The sequence below is a fragment of the Helicoverpa armigera genome, chromosome 20 (assembly GCF_030705265.1).
Source record: "Helicoverpa armigera isolate CAAS_96S chromosome 20, ASM3070526v1, whole genome shotgun sequence".
Taxonomy (NCBI): domain Eukaryota; kingdom Metazoa; phylum Arthropoda; class Insecta; order Lepidoptera; family Noctuidae; genus Helicoverpa; species Helicoverpa armigera.
In genome coordinates, this window is record NC_087139.1 from 9524795 (window position 1) to 9550957 (window position 26163).

At 35.4% G+C, this 26163-nt stretch overlaps 2 protein-coding genes across 6 annotated transcripts in view; both read left to right on the plus strand.

Moving 5' to 3' along the window:
• LOC110381946 (alanine--tRNA ligase, mitochondrial) overlaps positions 1 to 26163 on the plus strand; it is a 317119-nt gene that overhangs the window by 193096 nt on the left and 97860 nt on the right. The gene's annotated exons all lie outside the window — the stretch shown is intronic.
• The window catches only part of LOC110379250 (homeobox protein homothorax), a 250907-nt gene that overhangs the window by 33702 nt on the left and 191042 nt on the right, over positions 1 to 26163 (plus strand). For all 5 annotated transcript variants that reach the window (XM_021338844.3, XM_021338845.3, XM_049848791.2 and 2 more), the window contains exons 4-6: positions 11362 to 11412; positions 15233 to 15283; positions 21478 to 21648. In XM_021338844.3, coding sequence (XP_021194519.1) covers positions 11362 to 11412; positions 15233 to 15283; positions 21478 to 21648 — 273 coding nt within the window. The remainder of the gene's footprint in view (positions 1 to 11361; positions 11413 to 15232; positions 15284 to 21477; positions 21649 to 26163) is intronic.

The window sequence follows — 26163 nt, forward strand, 5'->3', positions numbered from 1 at the left end:
TCTGTCAAATTATAAAAGTAACGACGAATTGAGAACCTCCTTTTCGATAAGTTGGTTAGAAAGCGAAAATACTGCTCTACATATTGAAGACAAAAATATGATAAAACTACTTCTGTAGTCGATGGTACGCCATAGACAACAGTCCCACCCTCTTTTATTGAAATTAATGTTGCAGCGATGATTAGTCGCTTTTCACCCCTAGTACAAACTAAAACGTGGATATAGTCTCAAAGAAAAATGCGAAAAAATAGCTTTATCATACATTATTATGTTATTTTCTTTTACTAACGTAGTATTTTGTATGAAAAGTGAAAGAAAATAAACTATGTATAAGTACATTATTTGGGTACAACTTGTTGTTAAACTATAACAATTGTTTACTTAAGAATAAACTATTATCATAAGCCTTTTTATCGTCCCACTGCTGGGTACAGGCCTCCTCTCACACGGAGAAGGATTGAGCGTTAATCACCACGCTTGCTCAATGCAATAATAAGCTAAGTAGGTTTTAAAGTATTTACGAGAATAATAAGTAGAAGAAGAAGTATCCAGATAATTCACCAAATGTCATACATAATAGAAAAATGCATCCAAGTAAAAAAATCTCACTTAACGTTACGAAAGTAAACAGTACAAAATACTCCCTTGCATTGACTATAGGGGCTCAAAATGATGCTTAATCCCTCCATGAATCATAATGTCTTATTACAATAATATTTATAATCTCTTATGTGAACCAACAAGCAGATCTGAAGCTAAAAAAAAAACAAGAAAAACAATAAACAAAAATGCACTCTATATCTACACTATATAGGTTGAAATTTGTGTGAATAACAAAGGAAGATTAAGTCCGATGCATCTGGTTGAAATAAAAAACACACATTTTGACTAAACGTGCAAAAAAAAGGTTATTAATATATTTTTTTCGGTGTCTTTTTATTCAATTCTCCTTTAAGCGTCTTTGTGTGCTAAAAAAGTTATATTGTTTCATTCTATTTTGTCTCTATGCATTCAATTTTATATAGCAGATGTGTTGAACGTCTGATGTTTTATAGAATCCACCATGATGACAAAGTTAGGCTAACTTCTCTAATTAAGTAATTATTATCATAAAGGGAAATTCCGAATGTCCTCGGAAAACCATTTTCCCTATACTTTACAACTCAATAATGCATCAGTAAATAACTAAATAGTATCAATCATCAATGCACGGTTTAACCCTCTGAATGCTTCAATTTTCAAGTACGTACGATCAAGTAGTACATTTATAACCCTGTAATTTCTTAGTCGACAATTTGCCGCTGAATTCGCCCTACAAATGATACACCTCGTAAGCGAACTTGTTATTATTTTTAATCTATTCCAATGTAATTGCAGTCTGTGGTAGCGGAAAATTCTATTTTGACGGCCATATTGTACGCTAACTTTGGCGCGAAATTACAACCGCCATTTTGGTTCGTTCGGAAATTATTGAAGCTATATATGTACGTAGTCGTTTTAATAATCTTTTTACGCTTTGCACTTAATGTTTTAAAAACATAATGGCTGCGTAATGATGCGCATTTATCATTACATTGCACAACTCGCTTAATGATATGCAATCAGAAGAATAATACGAAATATTCAAAGAATATTATCTTACGAACGTTTTTATTGTGATTCGCAGCTGGATGCCGGCTTCAATTTTACAAACCAGTCTAACTCAATTTGCTGTCGAACTTGCTCATAATATTTCAAGTAATTTTCTAATACACGACAAGAAAAGCGCATCTAACCCTCTCGCTGCGCACGGTACGCGAAACAAAGAAAACAAAGGGTTGGTACGTCACGCGGCGCGAAACCAACATTATTTGTAGCTGATCAATCAAGATTATGTCCAGTAATGCGTCTAACCCTTCGGTCGGCTAGACCCCGGGGGCCACGTGATTGTTTCATCAATGTGTCGATGATTAGGGGTTAACGCGGTAATGCTCTCAATATTAGTTTCTTCCTTTCTAATTTGTTCGCGAATAAGGGTTATACTAAAGTACAGTTTGATAATAAACTCACAGTTGACTAACTTCTTAAGTTTTATGACAAATAAACGGTTAAAGATGTCGTCGGAATAACTGTTATTAGCGTAAACTTCTCAGTGTTGCTATAATTAACGTTTTATAGTAGAAACATTTATTTCAACATAAACGGGTAAGACGCAATAAATACATGCTTAATTATGTTGCTAACTAGATACAATACAGCAGACAGAAATAATCTATTAAACAATAAGAGAGAACTTATTAATAAACGCATGTTTCTCCTATCATTATGAATGAGTAAACGCGTAGTAATAATAATACCCGAAGATAAGTCTATTTGCATCGATTTCTGCGCCCTAAAAGTTAAACTTTAAAAAATTACATTAACAAAAGGCAAAACACACAACGTACCCGCAGATAAGTTATTAAACATTGCACCATTACACTTTAATTTTTAGCCTGCTGGGATTTAAGAGGGTTGATTAAAAAAGCGAGCCAAGGGTGTGTTTCGTTACGTATTCATAATATAATGGCGTGCGTACTAAACGCGTTTTATTTTTGTACAAACACGCGTACCGATCGCGTTTGAGGGTTAGCCTATTATTTCATTTATATTCGAAATTTTATATACAATACGTATTGTTTAAAAATTGATGCCTTTTTTGAGTTTTCGTGTTTATTTTTATAACGTTTTCGAGTGCACTTCAGCGAAATATGGTCTGTTGGTTTGTTTGTTTGTTTAAACCGAGGTCATGAGAAATCTGAAGGGTTATAAATTCAATGTATTTTTTTTGTTATTGTTGTCTTAAGCGTTGGAGCACGTAAATAATGGCGTTAGTCATACGTAAGTTAGTGAGTGGCTATCTCGGAAACGGCTAAACGTGTTTTGATGAGTCAATTGGGTGAAGCTTTATTGTGGTGTTTCTTTAAGATGAAAGAGGAAACTTAGAGTTAATTGTGTGATGAGATAAAATAACCAGTAAAAGTAGTTTAGTGAAATAATTTTGGCTTTTGTTTGTGGATACACTTGAGCCTTTATTATTCTGAGTTTTCTTTGATGTACTTAGACTAACTATTCATAAATTCATATAAATAATACCGTTCATGCTTTTAAGGAATATTAAAAATAATATTAACTCTTGATCTGCTAAACCAAGTTTAATAATTATGTGTTATGTATTAAAAAAAACACTTAAATGCAGTATTTAAGTTGGCGTAAAAATGTACTTAATACAATTCACATTGTAATAGGTAATGAGTAGGTATTATTTAAACAGTGTTCTTTATAAATACTGTTATTATAAAAATAACTATGTTCTTAGAAAAAACAATTTATTATAAATTAATCTTCCAGGTATTTATCTAACGTCTCTATCAGAGCTAAGATGTCTGTCTTGTTAGTGTTAATGCAGATTATACCTTAACTCATAGTGCTTAAGGTTGAAAATTGCACTTAGGTACTGCATATTATAGTGAATTATACTCTAATTATATGTGAGTAAGGTTCAGATTACTTAATCATAGCTTTAATATAAGAATCTAGTGTTATTTAAGTTAATGATTGTGGATCTAAGTTTTTTTCATATGGTGATGTAGCAACAACATTAAATCGGATATCAATCACTTGCATAGGATTAGGATAGAAATAATGACAAATAAAAAACACAACATTTTATCAATCGACCCAAATAAATAAAATTCCAATATTAAAAGCAAACTTAATCTCTTCCGTACCTTAACAAAACCAATAAGAACTAAGACAAACAAAAAATAAAGCGATTAACACAAATTTACGACTAGTGTAATAGTCTGAACGAGTGAGACGCTATTTAACCGACTGCTCCGAAGTGGGTAATTACCTACCACCTTTATTACTACCCACTAATTCCACGCCAACCCTCTGATCGCGTTAATGGTCGAAAAACTGACCTTCCGGGCTTAAACGACCCTCTTGGGACCTGTTAAGTAACTAACTGTAGTGTATGATACCCCTCTATGAACACGTGATTCGCACACTGAGCCAAATCTTTACAATGTGGAAAAAATTACAAGCAACCATCATTACAAACAAAATTAACAAAAGACTGTCGCCGATTACACACTGTGTCAAATCATATTTCTTGGCAGACAAAAAAATAAATTGCACATATCACCGCAATAAAATTTCACAGTGTTTAGCGTAATGTCTCAATTGGACCAAAACAAAACCGAGATCAAACAATAAATATCATTTTCGTCAAAAATTATATGTTACTGACAACTGTCAAAACCGGAACACGCCCTCTGACGAACGATCCGTGAATTAATAAATCAAGCTCTCAGATCCGTAGTGACAAAACTCACATCAGAAATTACAGGTCACAAATCGTCACACACCACGACCATAAATCAAGTTGAATTCTTTGTGCGAGAAAAAAAGAAACTAAGCAAATACCCCGGTTCGGGCGCGTCTACCTGCCCCGTATCTTTTGAATACTTTTCTTGTATTAAAATAAAATTTTTGAACGCACGGATTTCGGGACAAAAAACGCACGAAAAACGCTCAACTGTCTCCCCGTCCTTGTTTCACTTTGGGCTTTGTCCCTGTCTAATGGGGATGACGCTCCACAGGCAACGAGAAGCGTCATTTAGAAATTTTAGAGCAACAGTTTTATTTGTGAGCATCGTCGCCGTGCGAAATACTCCGCGACCGGCTGCGGTGACCTTTCCACACAACCAGCGCTCTAAGGCCACTGGCACACAAAGTTTTTGACAACACAAAAACAAACCGTAAAACATTTATAAATTCCAGTTAGTTATGAATAATTTCTAGATGATTTACATATATTTTATGGAAAGAAACACTACGCAAACAAAAGGTCGGACTCTCGTCTAAGTTCTTTTAATTCCAACACAGAGCCCGAACAAAAGTTAAACAACCAAACCTCATTTTATAGAGCTACGTTTATGGCCACAATATTCAGTAGGAGCCATTTTGTTAAGAATATTTATGGCGTTTTTTGTGCTCGCCAGGGAGAAATGACTGATATTTGACGTTTACAAGTATACCATAAAGACATTTGTTCATTACGTCCGTTTATGGGCGGCAGTAAAGCGGACCAAATAAATATATTCGCACGTCGTTGTGTCAAAACAGGTGATTAAATGCGGAGCGGTCGCGGTCACCAAAACAATCGCGGCGTGACGCGCGCTCGTGCGACGTGCGACGTAACCAAGCCGAGACGCGCGCACTATAAATAAAAATTTCATAACAGGAACGCGTATTAATACACTATAATTTAAAAATTCGAACTACTTCAGTAGCGAGGTCGGCCGAACGAACGTTTTTTAAAGTCAAAAAATTCGAGAAAAAAAATCACCTGCCGACCGGCGGACGTACAAGAATGTTATTAAATAGGAGGCGACTTAACTAAATTACAAAACTCGACCTCTGAGCATTATAGAATAACTTAACATTAAAGCCAGCGGAAGGTACGCGCGATTCTATATCGTACGTTTAACTTTGACAAGCGTCAAAATGGCTCGAAACCTCTTGATTTATTAAAAAGCCCATCGAGATCGATCGCCGGGCATCTTAGGTAGCTTCTCGGTGCTTTATTTTATCTTATAAATAGATTTTTTATTACAAATTACAGGGTACCACGTTTGGTAGCGATTTTGGTGCCGCAGTTATTCCGTTACTTATCGCACTAAGTGCCCGTTGTCCATCAACTCATAATGAACTTTAATTTGTGTCAAATAGAGTTTAATATTCAATGAGACATGTGGACGTCTGGTTTGGGACTTTACGAATTTAATGATGAGTTCCGTAGTTTTTTCGAGAGAGCCCAGGTAGCGGGCAATCGGTGCTTAAAATCAGTGTTACTCGGACACAGGTCGATTCCAGTTTTCAGTGGAAAAAAGTCTTTAATCGATTAACTTGAGTGTTGTTCCGAGGTGGTTACATGGACATGAGACTGGTCCCTTGGAGTACAATGAGAGCCTCTACGAAGGTACTTATTCAATTAAACAAACAATACTATTTCGACTGAAAGTGCACAAAGGGGGGTAACAATGAGCCTCAGGTAAACGCTATGAATAGAGAAAACGACAATTGTCGTATCACAAAGATATTTGGGACGAGTCAAAAGTTATTTTGTTCACGGCCTGTTTATTTTTACGGGACAAACAGATATAAAACGCTTTTGTCCCACATTTTTTGCGAGTTAAATCGATAGAATACAGTTCGATGCATCGATTAAAATAAAAAATATGGATGCAATAACTCGATTCGAAAGGGAATTTTTGCTTCGTATCGACACCTAACAATTCGTGGTGTTTTTTGTCCCGATGTCAGTTGTAATGGAGGCATTAAGCGTGCCGATGTGAACCACTTACATAGCTGTTGCATTCACGTTGTTTAAGCTTTGAATATCAGCAGTGCTCTGCATACTGTCCAAATTAAGTATCCCTATTTGTGTGTTAATGGCTTAAGCTTAAACAACTTTCTGGGTCTTGTTTAAAAACCATATAAAGAAGGGCAGGGCAGTCTTGCGATCATTGTATCTTAAGAATTAAAAAGAGCTAAAAAATCGCTCAAAACACTACCGAGGCCCTCCTCAAAACACCCATAAAATCTAAGTATACACCAAAAATTGTTCCAAGACTTTGGTATCAGTCGATCGTCTTATTAGCATTTAATTTGTGTCCAAAGGGGCTATAGTCTTGCTTCATGGGTCGCTGCCCCCCTAAATGAGACACTTCCTTGCCTCAGGGAGGGGGAGGGCCTGTTTACGTTTGTTATATTTTCGATCGTACATTCGCCATTGGTCGGATTTTGGTAACATTGGTCTATCATTATAGTGATATGCATCGACGCGATTAGTTGTGTAATGTGTGTGTAGCTTTGCATGTGTTGGTGCCCACTGGCCGCTTTTGGTGTTATGACTGGACACAGATTATGAATAAATGTGATTGTTTTATGTACCTAAATAACTTAAATGGAGATCAAAATAACAGTTAGTAAAATAAACATACCTATTTGAATTCTTAGTACACTCTATTCGACAAAAAAATCTAATCTCAAATTGGGTGTACTACGCCCAATCGAATGCCAAATAATCGAATGCCAATTGATCGACCACTATAAATCGAAATTCTAAATACTCGAACATTCATAATATCGAATGGTTATTAAATCGAACATTCAATACATCGCGCAGTCAATACATCGAGTGTTCAAAATATCGAATGTTCGTTTGAGCGAGCGTTAAATGCATCGCATATTTATCCTATCGAAAAATTTATATTTTTATGAATACAAGAAAAACTCAAAATTTACTAATAAATCACATTTTAATCTTTAATTCTTATCTTTTAAAGGTAAATTTTAAAATTTTGTGTGAATTGAAAAGGCAAACGCGGGATTTGGAAGACCTACTTTACAAAAAAGAGGCAAAAGGTATGATATTGCGATTGAAAAAATGTTAAATAATAAAATCTATATTAAAATTTATAAATTATCCATAAATTTTGAGTTTTTCTTGTATTCATAAAAATATAAATTTTTCGATAGGATGAATTTGCGATGCATTTAACGCTCGCTCAAACGAACATTCGATATTTTGAACACTCGATGTATTGACTGCGCGATGTATTGAATGTTCGATTTAATAACCATTCGATATTATGAATGTTCGTGTATTTAGAATTTCGATTTATAGTGGTCGATCAATTGGCATTCGATTATTTGTCATTCGATTGGGCATAGTACACCCTCTCAAATTAATGGGCAGTCCATTAAAATGATACAACGTTACTCTCCAACTATTAAAAGGTGTGAATATAACTTGGCATGAATCACTAGATCAGTGACCCAAGGATTTAAGATAATACAAACCCACGCTTCTACAGTTTCTGTCTATTTTTTGCTAACCAGAGGTCAAGACAATTGGTGCTCATGGAAATCCGTATCTGTCAAACTTAAGTATAAGAGGAATTTTGAGCAAGAGATATTATAGCAAGTGATAAATCATCATGGAATTGAAGTGAGATGATGCAATTTGAAAGATGTGTCATTGAAAAAGTGTTTTTGATTATTTTCAATATAAATCGGCAAAAGATTAGTAAATGGTAGTATGTTAGTTTTAAATCACCTGTTGCTGTTACAATTTCTAGAATATTTTTTAATTTTTTGGTAGTAATGGTCATACCTGTGTGCACCTAAAATGGAGCCTAAAATAAAAAAGACGATTGAAAAAAAACGAAAAAAATATTTTTGTCCGTACAAGAATAAACTGCACCCACAGTGCTAACATCCGCAGTTGAACTGAAGGCAAATAACAATTTGTTGTAACCAATAATGACACAAGGCGGAATGATAACCATTATGCCGTGGGCGGGATCAAACCCGCTACCCGGTGCTAGTCATTACTGCACTATGATTTGTTGCTATGTACGGCTCAAGGTGGCCAGTATTAGATGTATTAGAAACTTTTTTATGTGTTCTTCTTTATGGTTTAGAAGTGTGATTGGGTATTAGCCTTGTTTTTGGTATTTGACCTCTTTTTAGATGTTTGTGAAGAGTGTTAGGAGTAGTTTGTTCTCTATGGACAATATGGCTACTTTAGTTAACATTAGGGAAAAATGTCAAAAATTACCAATATATTTTTTTATCTCAGATTTTTTATTGTTTTTTTTCTTAACGATATGGATTACCAAACGAACAATGATAGATGCTAAGGAAATAAATAAAATAATACCTTCATCATTATGTTGTTATCATCAAAAAAACTCACTAACCAAGAATAAAAGTCGAACTAAAAAGTTTTTAATTAAGAAAAAAAAAGTGCTAGTAATTAAAACCCAATCAATATTACAAGGTAGCCTTATCCATCATCTGTGAAGCTAAAAATGTATAATTTTTATATGACATTTAACTCCCATAGTAAATTGATCCCATACATTTTAATCACCAGACGTTTAAGATACCATCTCTTACAAATAAGAAATGCACCTTAAGTGTAATGATATAAAGTCTATTTTGAGTTGACAGTTATGCGAAATTAACTGTCATATTTATAATTTTTGCAAATCGTCTTTCGGATCGATATTTTGTATCGATATTTATAATCGTTTATTATTTTTCACACTTATTTTTCTGGGGTCAGCAGAAGTACTATAGTCTCACTAATTAATATTATAAATGGTGTAATCAAAAACAATGTTGCGTAGAGAAAATCTGGTTTATTAATTAACAGAAAATAACAACCAGTCTTACCTAGGGGTATCGGGTTGCCCGGGTAACTGGGTTGAGGAGGTCAGATAGGCTGTCGCTCCTTGTAAAACACTGGTACTCAGCTGCATTCTGTTAGACTGGAATCCGACGCCAACATAGTTGGGAAAAGGCTAGAAAGATGATTGAGTGAAAGAAAATAATATAATTTTACCATTTTTGTTTTGTCCAATACATAATCAGTATAAAACACTGGGTATCTGTCATCTTTATTGCCAATACAAATTCATTCACCTGCCACTTTTGCACAAACATTGTCGTAAAGAAAGCAAATTATAAATATTTATATAATAATAATTATGTCAAACTTAATTTTATTAAATTGATTATGACAAAAACGCAACATGAGCATGAAAATGTAAAATCAATTAGTGTCATGTTGTAACAGAAATTTTTAATTTTTAAAGTACATTTTTAATTCAAAATTAGTAATATTTTACATAATAAAATAAAATTAATGTATCTAGTTTGATATAAATAATCAATAAAGTCGTATTTAAAACAATATAAGAAAAATAACACACAACACTAAATATAAATTAATTTATATAGTAATTAACATGAAATGTTCTAATTCAATTTGTTCTTTATTTCCGATGGTCGATTTTATGATTATAGAGAGATTCAAAATAAATTGATGGGCTCCAGTAATTGACTATCAAATGCTTGACCAATTAGATAGAAGTAAAAATGATTTGCATAAAAACTGTGGTACGGTTTATCTTTGGCATCTTATTAAGTTATTAATGGTAGATAAAGTTTCTTCGTAACTGTGTTTTCTTACTAATATCATAAATGAGGAAGTTTGTATGTGCCTATGCAGGGATGTTAATTCCTCTTTCACGCAAAAACGATTGCATAGATTTTGATGAATCTTGTCAGTAATGTAGGTGATATATAACAGTAATATATAGGCTACTTTTTACCCTAGTCCAGGAAGTAGTTCTTTCAAGATGCGGATGAAACCGCGGGTGAAAGCTAGTCTGTCATATTTTGCAATATTCTACAGTTGTAGTTTTGTTGCAAAATTTTATTTGTCAATAAATTAAATCGCTACATTGTTTTAATCTTGTAATAGTTTCTGTGTTGGCGAATTGGTCATAAGGCTGTATTTGAATACATATAACTTTATGATTTAACTTTGGATTGCAAGACAAACTGCGTTTTATTTCAGCTTAATATTTAACCTATCTCGTCTTTATGTTCCTTTCACACTACTTCATTGTTATTACAAAGCAAAATCTAACGGTGAAAACTATTACCAATATTTAGCTCTAAAATATAAATCTTTATGACCCTACCAAATGGTTTCAAAATAAACATGGAGCCAAGAATTATGAGAAAAATTACCTTAATTATGAATATAACTCGGAAGCAAATTGCTATGGTTTTCAAATGTTATGTCATGTTCGTTTAATTAGTACATACTCATAGTATAATTATTTTTACTGGCAACTAACATATAATATATACTGTGTTGCTAGATGTAAAAAATCGGGCCGCTTCGGTGTGCATGATAGTATCGCATTTCCGGGCAACGCGGGGCTTAAATGTCGAAAAAAAGCGTTTCTTAAGTATGGGCCAAAGATTATTATTGAGATAGGACAGATAATGCGCCTGCGACCACCACTGATAAGAGTATTCGTTTGAAAGAATTGTGGGATCAGAACCTATGGAGTTTTTATGCAAATTAATTTAGAATAGGAATTAGGATCTCAGGCTTAGAAGAACAATGACGTTTTGTTAGGAAATACACGTAAATAGATCTTCTAAGAAGTTATCAACTTTGAAGCACACTCCTAACTTTATCTACATTCAGAGTCCTCGTACAATCTCCTACAAAGTCTAAACCTATCCAGTTATTATAATTTATAGTCGGTAAATTGTCGAGTCTATATTTTTAATCTAGGATGCGTGCGCGCGCGCAGCCAAGCGAGCGAGCATTTTATTAGCCACGTACAAGCGTTATGACCCGACTGCGCCCGCCATTAATCCACTACCCGACATGCTCACTTTACATTCGTAATGATTTTGAAAAATATCTAATAATATGTATGTTTGTTTGTTCCACAGATACGCCAGGAGAAACCTTACTACATAGCGGACCCAGAGGTCGACTCATTAGTAAGTATTGTCCACATTTATAGCTCATACCAACCACAAGACAAATACAACGTGGGTTCACTTTAATATCCCATAAAATAGGGAACATTTGAGCATAATTTACGATTTGATTAGCTAAAGAGCTGTCCGAAATTAAACACAGGTAAACGAGAAATATTTCTCGGAACAACAAAATAAGGAAATAAGATTAAAAAAAAAGATATTATATTGTCACTCATAAAAAGCTGAATCGCACCGTGTGCCTCCCGCGGCTAGCTGGGACAAAAAGTGAAATAATAAAAGTAAGATGGCGGCCACCCACGGCCGCGGTTCGACACGGGTACTTAACCGATTTTTAACAAATAAAATCTAAGGCATTACGAATCGCGCCGGTCGGAGGCGACGTTCATGTTATTTGACTTTGTTACTGAAAATTCGTTTTATCAACTGTCACCGTCACGCACGTACCCATCTCTGCTAATAGATTGATTTGTTTGCGGGTCGTGACTCATAAATTTGGGAAATTAAAAATGGGTGGGAAGAAACAGTAGCTTGGGGTTATAAAGTTGTAAAGTAAGTTGTCAGTTTTACCTGAGTTAGTTGATAAGCGTCATTCATCCACGGTTTTAACCGGCTCGGAGATAAGACAGCCAAACACTGGCGACATCCGGGCGCAGAGCAAACTTTACTCGACGAATAGGTGAATTATCGTGTTGTGTTTTTGTGCTGAGCCTGACATGTGGTGCCACTGGCTGACGCATGTGTTTGTCAAGTTGCTCCGTTTAGTTTTGAGGGCATAGCTTTAACATTAGACGACTGATTTCTTTACAAGCAGTGTTTAGTATGCTAGTAGTAAGTTGTGGGTCGATAACCAGCACTCAAAATAAATATCTCATTGAACGAAATTACGTTGTTAAAATACATCTTTAGTCGAAACCACTTGGTTACCACTCACCACAAATGCACAGTGGTCTATACAGCTCAAAAGCTGTTGAGTAGTTACTACATAATTAGTACAAGTACGAACAGTTTAAGTATCGCATAATATATTTTTTCCCCGACGTCTTGCGGTCGGCCCTCTGTGCAAACCAACAAAGCGTACTTAACAGAATTATTTCAATACGCTATTATTGACTTTTGAAGTAATTGAATTGGAGTTATTTTTATTTATTGTGGATGATAATTAAAATGGCAGCTTTGTTGGGCGTTCTTGAGAAACACATGACACGTCTGAGTGCTGCTAAAGGTTTTTCTAAAGGTTATATTCATGTGTAAAATGGATGGCTTGTCTGTCATGCGATTGCATTAAACCAATGTGTAGTTTTTTTTCTTTAATTGTTAGAATATTCCGTATTATCTTGGTTTTGTGTCAGGTAATAGTAACAATTAACCACGAAAAAATAATTAGACAATACCAACAGATGTCGCTGGAAAAAAAATCACGTCATGAACCCCTTTCACTATTTCTAAAGAAAACTTAAAAAACACTTCAAAAAGTACCTATAAAAGCAAGCAAACCCAAATATCAAAGCTTGTATCGCTACGCATTCATAAACAGCCTCAGGTGGTTCTCTTTATCAACAACTGTCGTTATACCAAGCCAAGTGCGCTATTGTGTATAATTGGGATCTTGCAGTCTGCTATCCGCGTTATGTCGCGAATTTCAAGTATTATCAACAAGTTATTTTACTCAAATTTGGGTTATGAAGGGCCTTAAACGTCAAATCTTTGCTTTTCGCGGGCAAATAGAAACACTTTTAAGCGCAGCATAAAAACTCTTTTTAGATCTGCCAAAAATACTGGCTGGTACAAGTTCGAAATTTGAAAAAAGTCAACAAAAGAACACGTGGGCCATTCGTTTGTTAGTCTAGTGATGTACACTACACTATCGAAACAAGAGTAGAATCGACTAAAAACTAAAGTTGACTAAAACCAACAGAGAATCGACTGTTTTATTGACCCATTTGGTTGGAGAGGCGATTGGTTACGACCCGTGTGGAGGTTGTTTGCCCACGTCACATCTGTGTTTGGTCTGTCACAGCCTTTTGAGGCTTTAAGCTTCCTCAAACATAGTTGAACTGCAGTAGCGTCAGTAAATAAAACCGAATAGTTTTCTGTTTTACGAGTCATTAGTAAGCGATACAGAGTTAACACGTACTCGAATGACGGTATTTTTAATCCCTTGAAATTTACTTTATAGAAAAACTGGCCTTATTTTTTATTATTATTGTTTATTAATAAGAAACGGATAAAACGAGGTTAATGAGCGTTATTTCTTCTAATTAATTGAGTTGTAATTAATAGTGTTTTCGTTCTAGAAACTGTGACGGTATAGCGTTATTATGGGCTAGTTAAGCTGTTAATATTTTGACACTTAAAGTCAAATAAAAAGTTGGCATGTTGGTCAAATTATGCGGTACTAAAACTATAGTGTTGTGTACACGTAACTACTTAAAAATGTTATCGATAAAAATAACACATCGTAAAAAAAGAAAATAAAATTAAAGATGTAATTTTCTGAACCGAAAAGTTGGTTTTGAAGCAAGGGATTACATTGGGACACTCATAGGCTCCCCTTGACAAACAAACCCGTCTCGGTGGCAAGAAACAAGTCAAACACATTTTTATCTGCTGGTGTCGCCTGTGTCAACGGAACGACTGTACAAACAGACAGGGGTGGCGCTTTCGTCTGTTTAATTGATATTGCAGGGCTACAGATGTTGGTACTACCACTACTTGTACCACCATTTCACTGCGTATTCGGATTTGGGAAGAAGAAATTGTTTTCAACCTTAATACTAGTAGTTATAAAGTGCATAATGCAACATTAATAATCTCAGTAGAGTTTAAGAACTATGCACAAAAACGTTTCCTACAATTACACACAGACACAAAGAACTCCATCTAATAAACAAAATCAAAAATCCAAAACTTCAAAACAAGAAAACGTACAAAATTTAAAATGCGCGACGAAAAATCATCAATCAAAAGCGAAATAAGCAAAGATCGCTTTTAGAATTCAGCTCGCGTCCTCAAGTGGCAATCAGAAACAAATCAAGACGCTATTAAAACGGCATTAACTGCCTTTTTTAGATAGATATCGATTTGAAAAAGTCACCGATTAGATCTTCAAACACTATCAAACAATAGTCGATAGGATCTAAGTACCAAGGCATTTGTATTGCGCTGCGTGCTCATGTTCTTGTGTGTGTGTGTATGTTAATTCATAGGAAACCAAGCCTTCGAACTTATGATGTTTTGAAAGAGATTAAGATTTGGTTATGTAGAAAAAATAAGTTGTATTAGTTTTACATATTATAGAGCTGTATATTAGTCAAAACGACATTTAATAAGCTCAGCTCAATTTTAGCTGTCAGTATTTCTTATGTAAACAACACAAAATCTATCGATATAAGTAACAAGATTGCAATATCACCACTCTAGTCACCGCGGGGATTCAAACATTGTCCGTCCATTGTTGCTCAGTTGCATTGTCAGATATCCACCAACTATGTGTATCATGTTTAAATATTCTGTCTAAACTGTTCAGCCAAAACATTAAACTAAAACTATAACACTAAATAAATTAAATATTCAAGGATTGCTCAAATTTTTAAAGATTAGTATTCTAATTATCACAAAGGACAATCGAAGGACTAACCCGCCATTTTAAAATTGGTGACATCACTAATTAGAACAAAAAATATCGAAACATGTGACATTCAGTGTAGAAGATGCTCATTTAATTATTATTATTAAGATAGACACTCCCACGACAACACAAAATAGAACAACCCACAATATTAATACCATGTGATAAATATAATGTTTTTCTTCACAGATGGTGCAAGCGATACAAGTTCTACGGTTTCATCTATTAGAATTAGAAAAAGTAAGTATTATATCTACTATCTTATTGGAATACTTTTGGAATCGAAACTCGAACCGGTTTTGAAAAAAAATAACACCTTTCGATTATCTTTAGGCACGATTTTAAATCGAGATATGGTATCGATCTCGGAGCACGCAACGACTGCACGCACTGTCCGGTCGATGTTAATATTAATCAAATTCACGTTTCGAGTAGTTTAAAATGTGTGTTTAATTAAGAATTCACGCAAGGGTATGACGGAAAATAGATTTTAAACGTATACATTGTACGTTGCTCACATAATTGTTTGATAGTTTAGCATTTGAAGTCACATTGAAACATAGGGATCCTTGACATTTGATACGCGCCTTCAAGAATACGCTAAGGGCATAGTTCACACTGGCTTCTCGTTAAATAACGAATTGTTCTCGACCTAAAAATAGCACATTGGTTGGCGAGGTACACTTAGTAAAGCGAGTCGTTATTTAAGATATAAGGCCGGGTGCAGCCTAATTTGGTGTTAGCGAAACTAAATGTGTCGTAGTGCGCGAGGTGTCGGCGCGCGGCTGAATGGGATCGGCATTCGCATTTCGAGTGTTGTTTGTTTTTCCCTTATCTCCCATTTGGGCGCGTTCCGTTCGGACCGGTTCGCTTCTTGCGTGTGTCGCATCGCCAATTCTCGCCATTATACTCAGCGACGTAACGGTAACGCGACGGGACGCGAGCTTTTTGCTATTCGCAATCAGATCGAACAATTTGCGCTCGGTCGCATTAATTAGGAGCATAAAATTCAAATCTCCGGTATGTTTTTACGACGCGGTGTCGCCCGGCGAGGAATTAATTTAGCTTGTCAATATTATGGTCACGTTTCAACGAAACTAGTTTGACTAACGTCTATATCAAGACGAACGATCTCGAGAAACGAGATACGTCGAGCGGTCGCTCTCACAGCAGATTCCATAAAATATCGGGCGCCGCTCGTCTAAGCCGCCGTGTGTTTGGGGATACGTACGCACTAATACGTCCCGCTGTAACGAGATAACGTGTAATGCGATACCGCTGTACGGAACTCCGGACCCACAGATAAAGGCCGTTTTCGAAAAAACAAAATAAAAAAATAATGCCTTGTTCGAAATTCAAAATAGCGAGGGCCGCGCGCAGATTGAAGAAAATCGTTCAATTCAACGAGACGGATGATCGATTTTTAAATTCGGATTTGGGAGGTTTATTTTTTTGGGACAAGTGCTCAAATTGTTTTTTGAGGGCACAATCACATGAGTCAAATAAACAGAGACTTGAGAAACAGAATATCTGTGAAGGTGAAGAGTTCGCGTCTCTTGGGACTAGTTAGCAAGTCTGACCCGTTTGCCAGCTCGCATAGAAAGTGTGCTTTAGCCGAAGCAATGTAAGCCGAGAACATAACTTAGGCGGAAGCTAGAGACACGTTTACCTGTCTCTGTGATCTAAAAAGCTATTTTTTCCCTCTGTTCATATCCCATACACGTCGGTTCCTATCTCGTCCACGGTTTTTGTCGAATAAAATTTAAAAAAAGATGCCGTTAGCTCGATCCGTTTCCGCTTCACTACACACCGTTCACAGGTGATGTGCTTTTTTGAGCTTTTATAATAATTAAAAATAAAAAACGTCCAGCGGCCCAACTCGCGCACAATGAGATCTCGTTAAGTGCACTGTTTTTTACTCCCTTTTTAATATAATTGCTCGTTTTTTCAGCTTTTTTTCGTAAAAAGAACAAGCTTGTAATAAAGATCTTTTCAATGCAGTCGGGTATTTTTTGACAGAACATCTATAGTCGGTAATGAGGTATAATGTTATTGCGTTAGACAAAAAAGTCAGTTTAAACATTCTTGGACCCCTCTTTAACGAACTCCCCGAAATTATATTTACATTGAAAATATCGTATAACGTTTTTGATTTATGTTTTTAATATTTTAAATATGGCTGCCGGCGACATCGCTCGATGTTGAGTCCTTTTCGGTCGATCGGCGCTGCGATTGGTCGTCGTTACGTGCGTTTTTTTAGTCGCCCCGTCTGACTGTGCCCTAATTACGTTATGTGATGTAGCTCGGTAATGTCAGCCTTTTATTAGAGTCGTTCTTTTTTCAAAATTTCGAATATCGAAAACGGCCGATTACGGAGTCCGTTCGATGTTCATTCGTCCGAATCCGGATTGAGAGTGTAATTTTAAAATTGGAACGATTTATTTTTTTAGTGGTCTTCGTTTTATTTGAATTCCTTCGTCATAGAGAATGTGAGGTTAGTCATCTGTAGTTAATGTCTATGATCTCAAAACAAAAAAAAAAAAACGAAACATGAATCATATAAAGACAAGATAGCCATATATTACTTGATTACCAAATCAAACATCATCAAAAACTGACCACAAAACAAAAACAAAAACACACATTTTTAATAATATTTCCTTACCATCGTAAACTGCTATCTGTAACGCGCTTAACTGATTTACGAGGGGTCAGATTTGTTGGTTTACAGGACTCGAACCTGGGGCTTTACTGCCGACCCGAGTTTTACAGCTGACTCGATTGCTATATGATACTGTGGGGACCCGGTTTTGTACTGTTAGTTTTTCACACTTTTAATTGGAGAATTAATTTGTGGGTTTTGATTCGAGTGTGTTTTTAGTGTATTAATTTTGTCTATAAAGAATAAGTCATCTTATTAAAATACTTAGATGTTTAAAAAAACTTCTCTACTATTGTCTCATCTTCAGATGGAGAAAATAATATAAAAAAATGATAATAGTAACACAAAAATTAGGTCAAGAGTGTAAATTCCGATGGAGGAGAATGGGCACAAACTTATACGTTGAAATAATGTTAAGAAAAAATTCTATCAAATTTTTCCTCGTAATAATACACTTCGCTTATATAAAAAAAAAAACACACACACACACCAATACCTATCTAGCCGACAATAAAAACAAATGTCAGTAATTTAACAATAAAACTAACTACGCAATAATTCAAATAAAAGTCAATAAAACAAAGGAAATTGTAGTCAAAACTTCTCATTTCTAAAGTAACGTCCAATTACAAGAAAAATACACATAAAAACAAAATAATAAAAATAAAAACGACATTATTAAAAATATATTCGATAGTGTGACATTTGAAGAGCAATGGAAGTGCGCATTCAGCCTGTCAAACGCACAGATTAAATATAAAAGTCACAGATTGTAAAAATGTTTTGGTTTTATATTTTTATTGCGCCCACGTGTCTTGGTGAAATGGGCTGTTTTTTTAACTATTTTGACCGACTTGGCAAATCAATGAGTTTTTATTATCTAGTTTTGTGATGTGTGACTTTAAATTACGACTTTATAAAACTGTAAACAAACATTAAAGATTTTTTTTTATAAATTCTTCAACGATCAATAATAATTGAGCACTCAAGAACAGATACAACCAGTTATTATCTATCGATAGTCTTATCCCGTTTCAAAATCATAACCCCACCCTCGGCGAGGCGGCTGGCCCACTCGCGTGGCCGTGGCCCACTTCTTACTCCAGCCCACACTTCTGGCAGTCGCCGGCACATTTCAACACTTTGCATGACACCTGCCTAACAACCTGAGATATTCAAACACTAAATCATTCCCACTAATACTGGGAAAAGACAAAAATAAGGCAACACTGCGAGACTGCCAACCGGTAACACCTTTATCCTTAACACAAAAATCTAAAGTGTATTTTAAAAACGACGTTCTTAAATTCTACATTCAAAATCCCTTCTTATTTCAAATGTCACGAGCCGTTATGTATCACCTTTCATTCCACATTTAAAAAGTATCGGTGAGACGTATCTTAATCCCGAGTTCCAAATTTAAAATTTCTGAAAAGAGTTTTAGGAACGACGGCTTAAGCTTACGTTATGTCACACTTAATTCAAATTTTTGAAGTAACATTAGCTGATACGCAGTCATTAGTTAGACAAATGTAATGTCAACGAAGAAAGCTTTAATGACGATTAAAGAGGTTAAAACCAAGAAAAAATGTTAAGTATGACTCACGATATTGATCAAAACGTAAGAAACTGCGATAAAACTGATACAGCAGATGTTATAACGTAATTTAAAGATGTCTGCCGTAGTTCGGCTCATGGAATGCATCTCATTAAGAGGGGTCAACGTGTTCCTAACATTATACATGTATCTACAATAATATAACTCACGTATACCAGATGTTTGATATTGAAATCTTATTTCTATATTCTGATTCAAGGTTGTGGAACAAAGAAACGAAAACATCTCGTTTGGTACGAGACATATTGCGTAAATCATTTTTCGTGAAACTTTGCCATGATAAAAAGATGTTTCGAACGTACAAATAAAGGAGAATATAAATAAACTTTGGAACATCCGCCTTGAACATACGGTGCCTTTTCTGCGTAGGAAGCTAAGCATTGGGTCAGTAAAGTAGGACAATGGTACCATAATATTATTAAAAAACTATACATACTTTTTAAACCTATGCTCCTTAGCTTATGTCACTTTATTACCAACCAGTATCAATTTCATTAAAAAAAAAACATCACTGGCCAAAAATAATTTTAGAATTCCTTTTTCAAATTCTTACCCAATTCTCATCAGTTGTCATGTAATTTAGAAAAAACCTTGTCGATTAGGAAATTAGTAAGTATCCCCGAAACATAATTAACTGTCAACGGGGAGCTCCGTTTCCTTTTCCGTTTTAGCGTTCTATTTTCAAATTTTTTGACGTTTCTCCGCTGTTTTCGATATAAAGTATCGTGATTATGATTTGTGATGAAAGTTATGTCAACATTTTTGATTTTATTATTAAATAAACAGTTTTTGCCTGTCTATTTTATATCCTACTAGCTTTTTCTTGCGGTTTTACTTGCGTCCCCGATAAAATATGGCCTATATTAAGAGAAGAGTGTAGCTTTCCAACAGTGAAAGAGTTTTTCAAATCGGTTCCGTAGTTTCGGAGCCTTTAGTGTACAAACAAAGAAACAAAAAAAAATCCTCTTTATCATATGAGTATGGATTTTCATACCAGTTTTGCCTGTACCTACTTTAAATCCTGTTTATAAAGTTGTTACGCAACATTTAGATCCCCTATTAATTATCTTCCATGCAACCAATTACAAAATACTTCTAATTCAGTCCAGACCTCTAATTCTGTCACCAGCATGCCATCCCCCGCACACCCATACATCAGAGCCGATGACATACTAATAACAACATAATTATTGTCATGATGAATATTTCATGTATGACAGCTCGTATTTACATATGTGTGGTCACACTTTTATGGGGGTCAGTAGGAGCGTCAGATAGGGGATTGTTGCGGGTATTTATTGTGGGGAGTAGCTAAAATCTTCTTGTCTATTTAGACAATCTTTTTCTGGTAGGGTTATCAAAATCTTGCAAAGTTAGGTTTGATCCAATGGAATCTGTCTTGGAATGATAAGATTACTGGATCTTAAAGTTTCAAAAATATTTTTATTGGTAGGTTTCTTACCCGAAAAGTTTTTTTTAGCTAGACAATGATCTATAGTTACATATGGAGTTATACAATATTTTTTTGCTCAATAATCCAATATTAGAATTCAAAAAGCCGTTTCCACCTGCCGATATTTTATTACCGACCGTGTAAACGCCGTCTAAAAGTTTCGTTACCCATTTTATAGCTCTATGTTAATTTCTAAGTTAATTATGCCTATGAAAATTTATAAGGCCGACGCACAAAATTAATATCAGCCCCACGGGGTGCCTTTAGAAGCAGGAATGGTAGAAAAAATCATGTTTTTTTACGTTTTTACGATTCATTTTTGAGTTTTGAACACGCGTGTGACAGTTGGTCGATTCCAAATGTATTCCTTTTTGCTTTGTGTTGTGTTTTTAGCTTTGTATGCTGATATTGGTTTAAAGGTTACGTTTAGTGAGCGGAACGGAGAGGGTTTAGTGCCGTAGAAAGTAATAAATTAGTCAGTTCTAACGGTTCTTGTATTATTTTTTTGTGTCTAATAGTGGTAGTATATATATTTTTTTCATGATTAATAAGCAAAGATTTTGAAGTTAGTGCAATAGTTTTACAGATGAAACCCTCGACCCTCACTAGACCGTAGCATTTTTAGCAATAGGTACAGCAACTGAGCCCTCAGCATCACCTGCAGTCTCCCGAGCAGCTTGTAATGGCGCCCGTGTTCACAGGTACACGAGCTGTGTGACAACTTCTGCCACCGCTACATCAGCTGCCTCAAGGGCAAGATGCCGATAGACCTGGTGATCGACGAGCGGGAGTCAGCTCGTCCGCCCGACACCAACGGCGAGCCTCGCTCTGCTCCCGACAGCAGCCATGACGGCGCCAGCACTCCCGATGTCGTGAGTACCCCCTATACCAAGTCCCATCTGATTCAGAGGCGTGATCCCCAGCTTGCACCCAACTCTACCACGAGCTATCTCGTGCACCCCTGCTCTTAGTTTGGCCATTGCAAAAACGAAGTATAAAAAGGGGGTGCTCGCAAAATAGTTTTAAATTCCCGCCTCCCTCGTTGTAATGCTGCGCGCGTGGATACCGCGGCCTGGGCCAGCTCGTCAGCTTGTGGTCTCAGGCCGGCCGCGGTATCGACGCGCGCGCACGCTTACGGTCTCCGACACCCTCAGGCTCGCCTGACGGTCGACGAACCGCTAGTTTAAGTTCCTTTAGAACAAATCTTCGTTTTTGCAATTGGCCAACCTCTTAACACTGTACGATCCAATTAAAGTAATAAAGCAAACATAGAAATCAATGAAAATTTCCAAATTATTTTTCATATCAACGTTACAGTGAAGGGGTGAAATCGGGTGCGATTGAACTATGACAAACGATAAAACGCCGTTTTGTATATGTTATTGATGCGGAGTCCCGCACAGCACATGTTTCGATTTGTTTCTACTTTAGTGTTACGCTGATTGGACATACGCGCCTGTGTTCAACTTACTATTATTTTGCACTGGAATTTATGTATACGATTGAAAAAAACATACGTATAACGTTGATTGTAATATGTGTATACTAATAATACTTTTAAGTAAATAATACATTGAAGGTATGAGTTGAGAGCCGTTGTTCTTGTCTTGGGGCAGTTAATACAATGCCATACGAAATATTAGCATCGCGTTTCGGAGCTTAGATTTTAAAACGTAATTAGATATATTAAAAAACCTATTGGAAAACGAAGTATACGTAAAAATACAACTTTAACTTGCCTAAGTGAGATAATAAGGATTAATTAAGAGTTTTAAATTATTGTAATTGATTTAACGGTGGTAGTTGCTAGAGTGTTATTGTTTTTGGCTAGTAAATACAAACATGATACGTAAATAGTTAATATTTTACGTTTACTATGGGATAGCACGATTAACTACATCTTAGTTAGTGAAAAAAAAGGAAAAAAATACGTACACAGTATACGCTAGTTGTAAAGAATTCGTGTGATTTGTTCGACTTTGTACATTTATTGTAATAAGCTTCTGCTTTATTACAATTGTACAGATAAGAGCAATTATCATAAACGGATAATATATGTATGTGCGTTAATGAATAGAGAACTAGATGCTTATACAGAATAAATTAAATTTAATCGTGGCGTTCATTGTGTTGCTGATATTAAAGTTATTGTGTACATTTATCCCCATTCTCCTCTCGATTTTAATATAAAACTAAAAATAAATAAGTTTCGCTGTATTTTTATACATCGCGTGGAAATTCTTGCAGTTTTTTTTTTGTCAATATTTCGGATGTATGCTTTGGTTTTTGCGTCGGCGCCGACAGTTCGTCGACGGCGACAATTTGTTTAATATTTTAAGGAATATTTTGGGCGTTGAGACTGAATTGTTTTGTTTGTGTTATATAATTATTATTTTCCACAATTGTTAACATTGGAAGCCATACTTAACTAATGTAAGCGCGCGGCGTCGCCCGCACATGTTAACATGGGGACGATTAATTCTATCTAAAACAATATTAGTTATTTTTTGTCTGTATATGAGTTCTTTTTTAACATTAAAATTTTTCTGTAGTTGTTTGTCTAAGTTAGGTTTTTAGAATATAATGCGATAGTATTCCGTGCTTCGGAAGCTATATTTTTTTCTTAAAAATCTAACTCTTAATGTATAATAATGCTAATTGGTGTACGTACATCTTGTATGTCAATGTGATTATAATTTTATAGTTTTATTTTCTGAACGGATTAAACAATAAAATGTTCTGTTTGAAATTAATGCGAGTTTATTTTCGAAGTTATCACCATAATGACACATTTGGATAAAGTGGAGACATTTATTGCTCCGAGCTAAGGAATAACGAGCAATAGTATCAGAAATGCAACACAAAGTCATAAAACGATAGGTCTGCATGTAGGAAACTGAAGTCATCCTTAGCAAATGAATATACAGTTAATCCTCCAAAAAAAAGTCAAGGAAATCTGCCGAAAAAAAATCTCAAAAAGCATCAGTTTTCAACACTCACCGAGAGAGCTGTAAAAATCACCACTCTACCCACGAAAATCTTAGAGGAAATATTTTCAAAGCGAATTTTCGCGAACAATATCGCAGTTTTATCATGTACCGTATTTCTTTAACCATTTAGGGATCCCCTGGCGCGTGGGAAAAGCCGGAAAATTGTTTCTTTACGACACTCCCGCCTCTAATCTTCAGTAGGGGGAAGCGGCCATTAAAAAAATACCCAAAGTATTGACAACTTGATGTTTTATTATTTATTTTTTGGTGGTTTGATGGCTTGGGGTGTTAGAGATTAAAGGGAAAATTTTGGTTTACAGTTAATGGGTGGGTTGCAATTAAAGATCTTTGAAGTAAGTGGTTTGCAATAAGAAGTTTTTCGTAAATGAAGATAAAAATGAAAATAAAAAAGAAATGTGTTGCCCAAGTTGATAAAAGGAGAGTTTGATTTGTGAGTTTCTGAACAAGGGTATAGCAACGAATATAAGAAATACGTAGAGATATACGTCAAAAGTGATGTGAATCGAGCTTTGCTAGGACTCTACGTGAAAAGATAGAAAGGCTGAACCTAGTAACTTTAGGAACTGGAGAATCTAGAAAGCAATTGGATACATCAAAAACATAGCTTTTAGCCAACCTATGCATTGAATTCAGAACAGAACCTCTGCAGCATCATAATATACCAAACAGCTATATACCTGTAGCATCCAAGCACATATTACTTCAGTCGAAGAGTCATAATGACAATAACAACCATGCAAATACAACAAATAACAGTAACAACATAACTAAAGCAGATTCCTTGTCACCACATAATAATAAACCAGGAGCACCATCAAAGATACCAGCCAATCACAATTAAGAATAACAAGAATTAGCACAACTTACTATTCATGGCAGTCGCCCAAAAATAACAATAATTCGACACGGCACAATATGGGGATACCCCATGAATAATGTATGGGGGATATATGAAATAAAATTGGGGGCTTGGGGACAACAGGAATGGCTGGAGACAATCCGTCACGGGTAGCACTTGCTATGCTTTTTAGTGAGATTATTATTTTGGGATCAGTCAAGTTTTGGGAACTTGTGAAAGGGATTGTAGGAATAAATGTAGGTATCAAAAATTGTAGCTTCATTGGATAATGTATCATCATGATTTCTCATTGGGATAGATAAATCACCTGAATTGATTCATGAAATATTTGATGACGATATGACATTAATTATTGGGACTGTTTTGATCTTTTGTAATTTATATGGCTGAAGAAAGCAGCTAAATTTCTTCTGTTGCTATTTTTGTGTTGAGATTGTAATTGTAAAGATGTAAATTATATTTCACAGATAATATAGGGTCTAGACATCCCGGACACAAATATAAAGATATTCCAACAAACAGACATAAAATGGGATCTATTAATAATTAATACCAGCGCCCCGTTTGTGATGCACCTCGGTTGCGCGCACGCATTCTCATTAGTCTGACTGCTTTACAACATTATATATCAGCATACTTTGCATGACATGGATCAGGCGTAAATAAAGTCAGACTTTTTAATTAATGGCGTCTGTTTTGGTTTGACCAATGAAGTTTGTTATTCTGTGAACTGTCTTAAGTAGGTATGGTATTAGGGATTTGCGTTTTATGGGGGTTAAAATAGGGATGAGAGGGTAAGGATAAGTTGTAGATGATCTTGTATGGAAATCCAACTGAAGAGTTACTGGTAGTTGCAAAGGATGTCGTCAAGCTAGAGTTATTTTCAGAAGACATTTTCATAGACAGAAGATGAGATACTATTTTGATGTATCGTGGCAGAAACGACGATGGCATACGCTATATAAAATAGCGTTAAATTAGTACTTAAATGATCCTGAATCTGAGCCGGACCATCCACAAACCAGGTTAGCTAATTAAGAGTAAAGTGCATCCCAGCGAAACTGACCTATAACTTGAATTTAAAGACTGAGCTGTCAATTTTGGCGCCAAAACAGCAAAAAGACGCCGCCTGCCGGTCGTAAACCGTCGCTTTCAAATCTGGAACGCGCTTTTATTGGCTAAGAGCTGACCAATCGTGTCGTGTGAGCAAATTTTACGGCTGCCCATTGGTCGTCCGGCATTTTCTTATTTACGACTGTCCTAAGGATCGCTCGCAAAATTTCTATTAATAAATTAGTCGTAAACTGTTTGAAATTTATTATCATTGCGTTTCAACGTAATTATTTCCTTTATAAGAATAACATTATTTCTTGTGTGCAAGGAAAGAGGTCGGAACATTTTTTTTTCATAATTTTCCTGTCGCAGAATTAAATTTGGAAATCGTTTGAACTGCAAGGTGATGAATTGTGTTTAATTTCCTTCAGGACATTTTGGAGTCAGGCTCATTTTTGGGACAC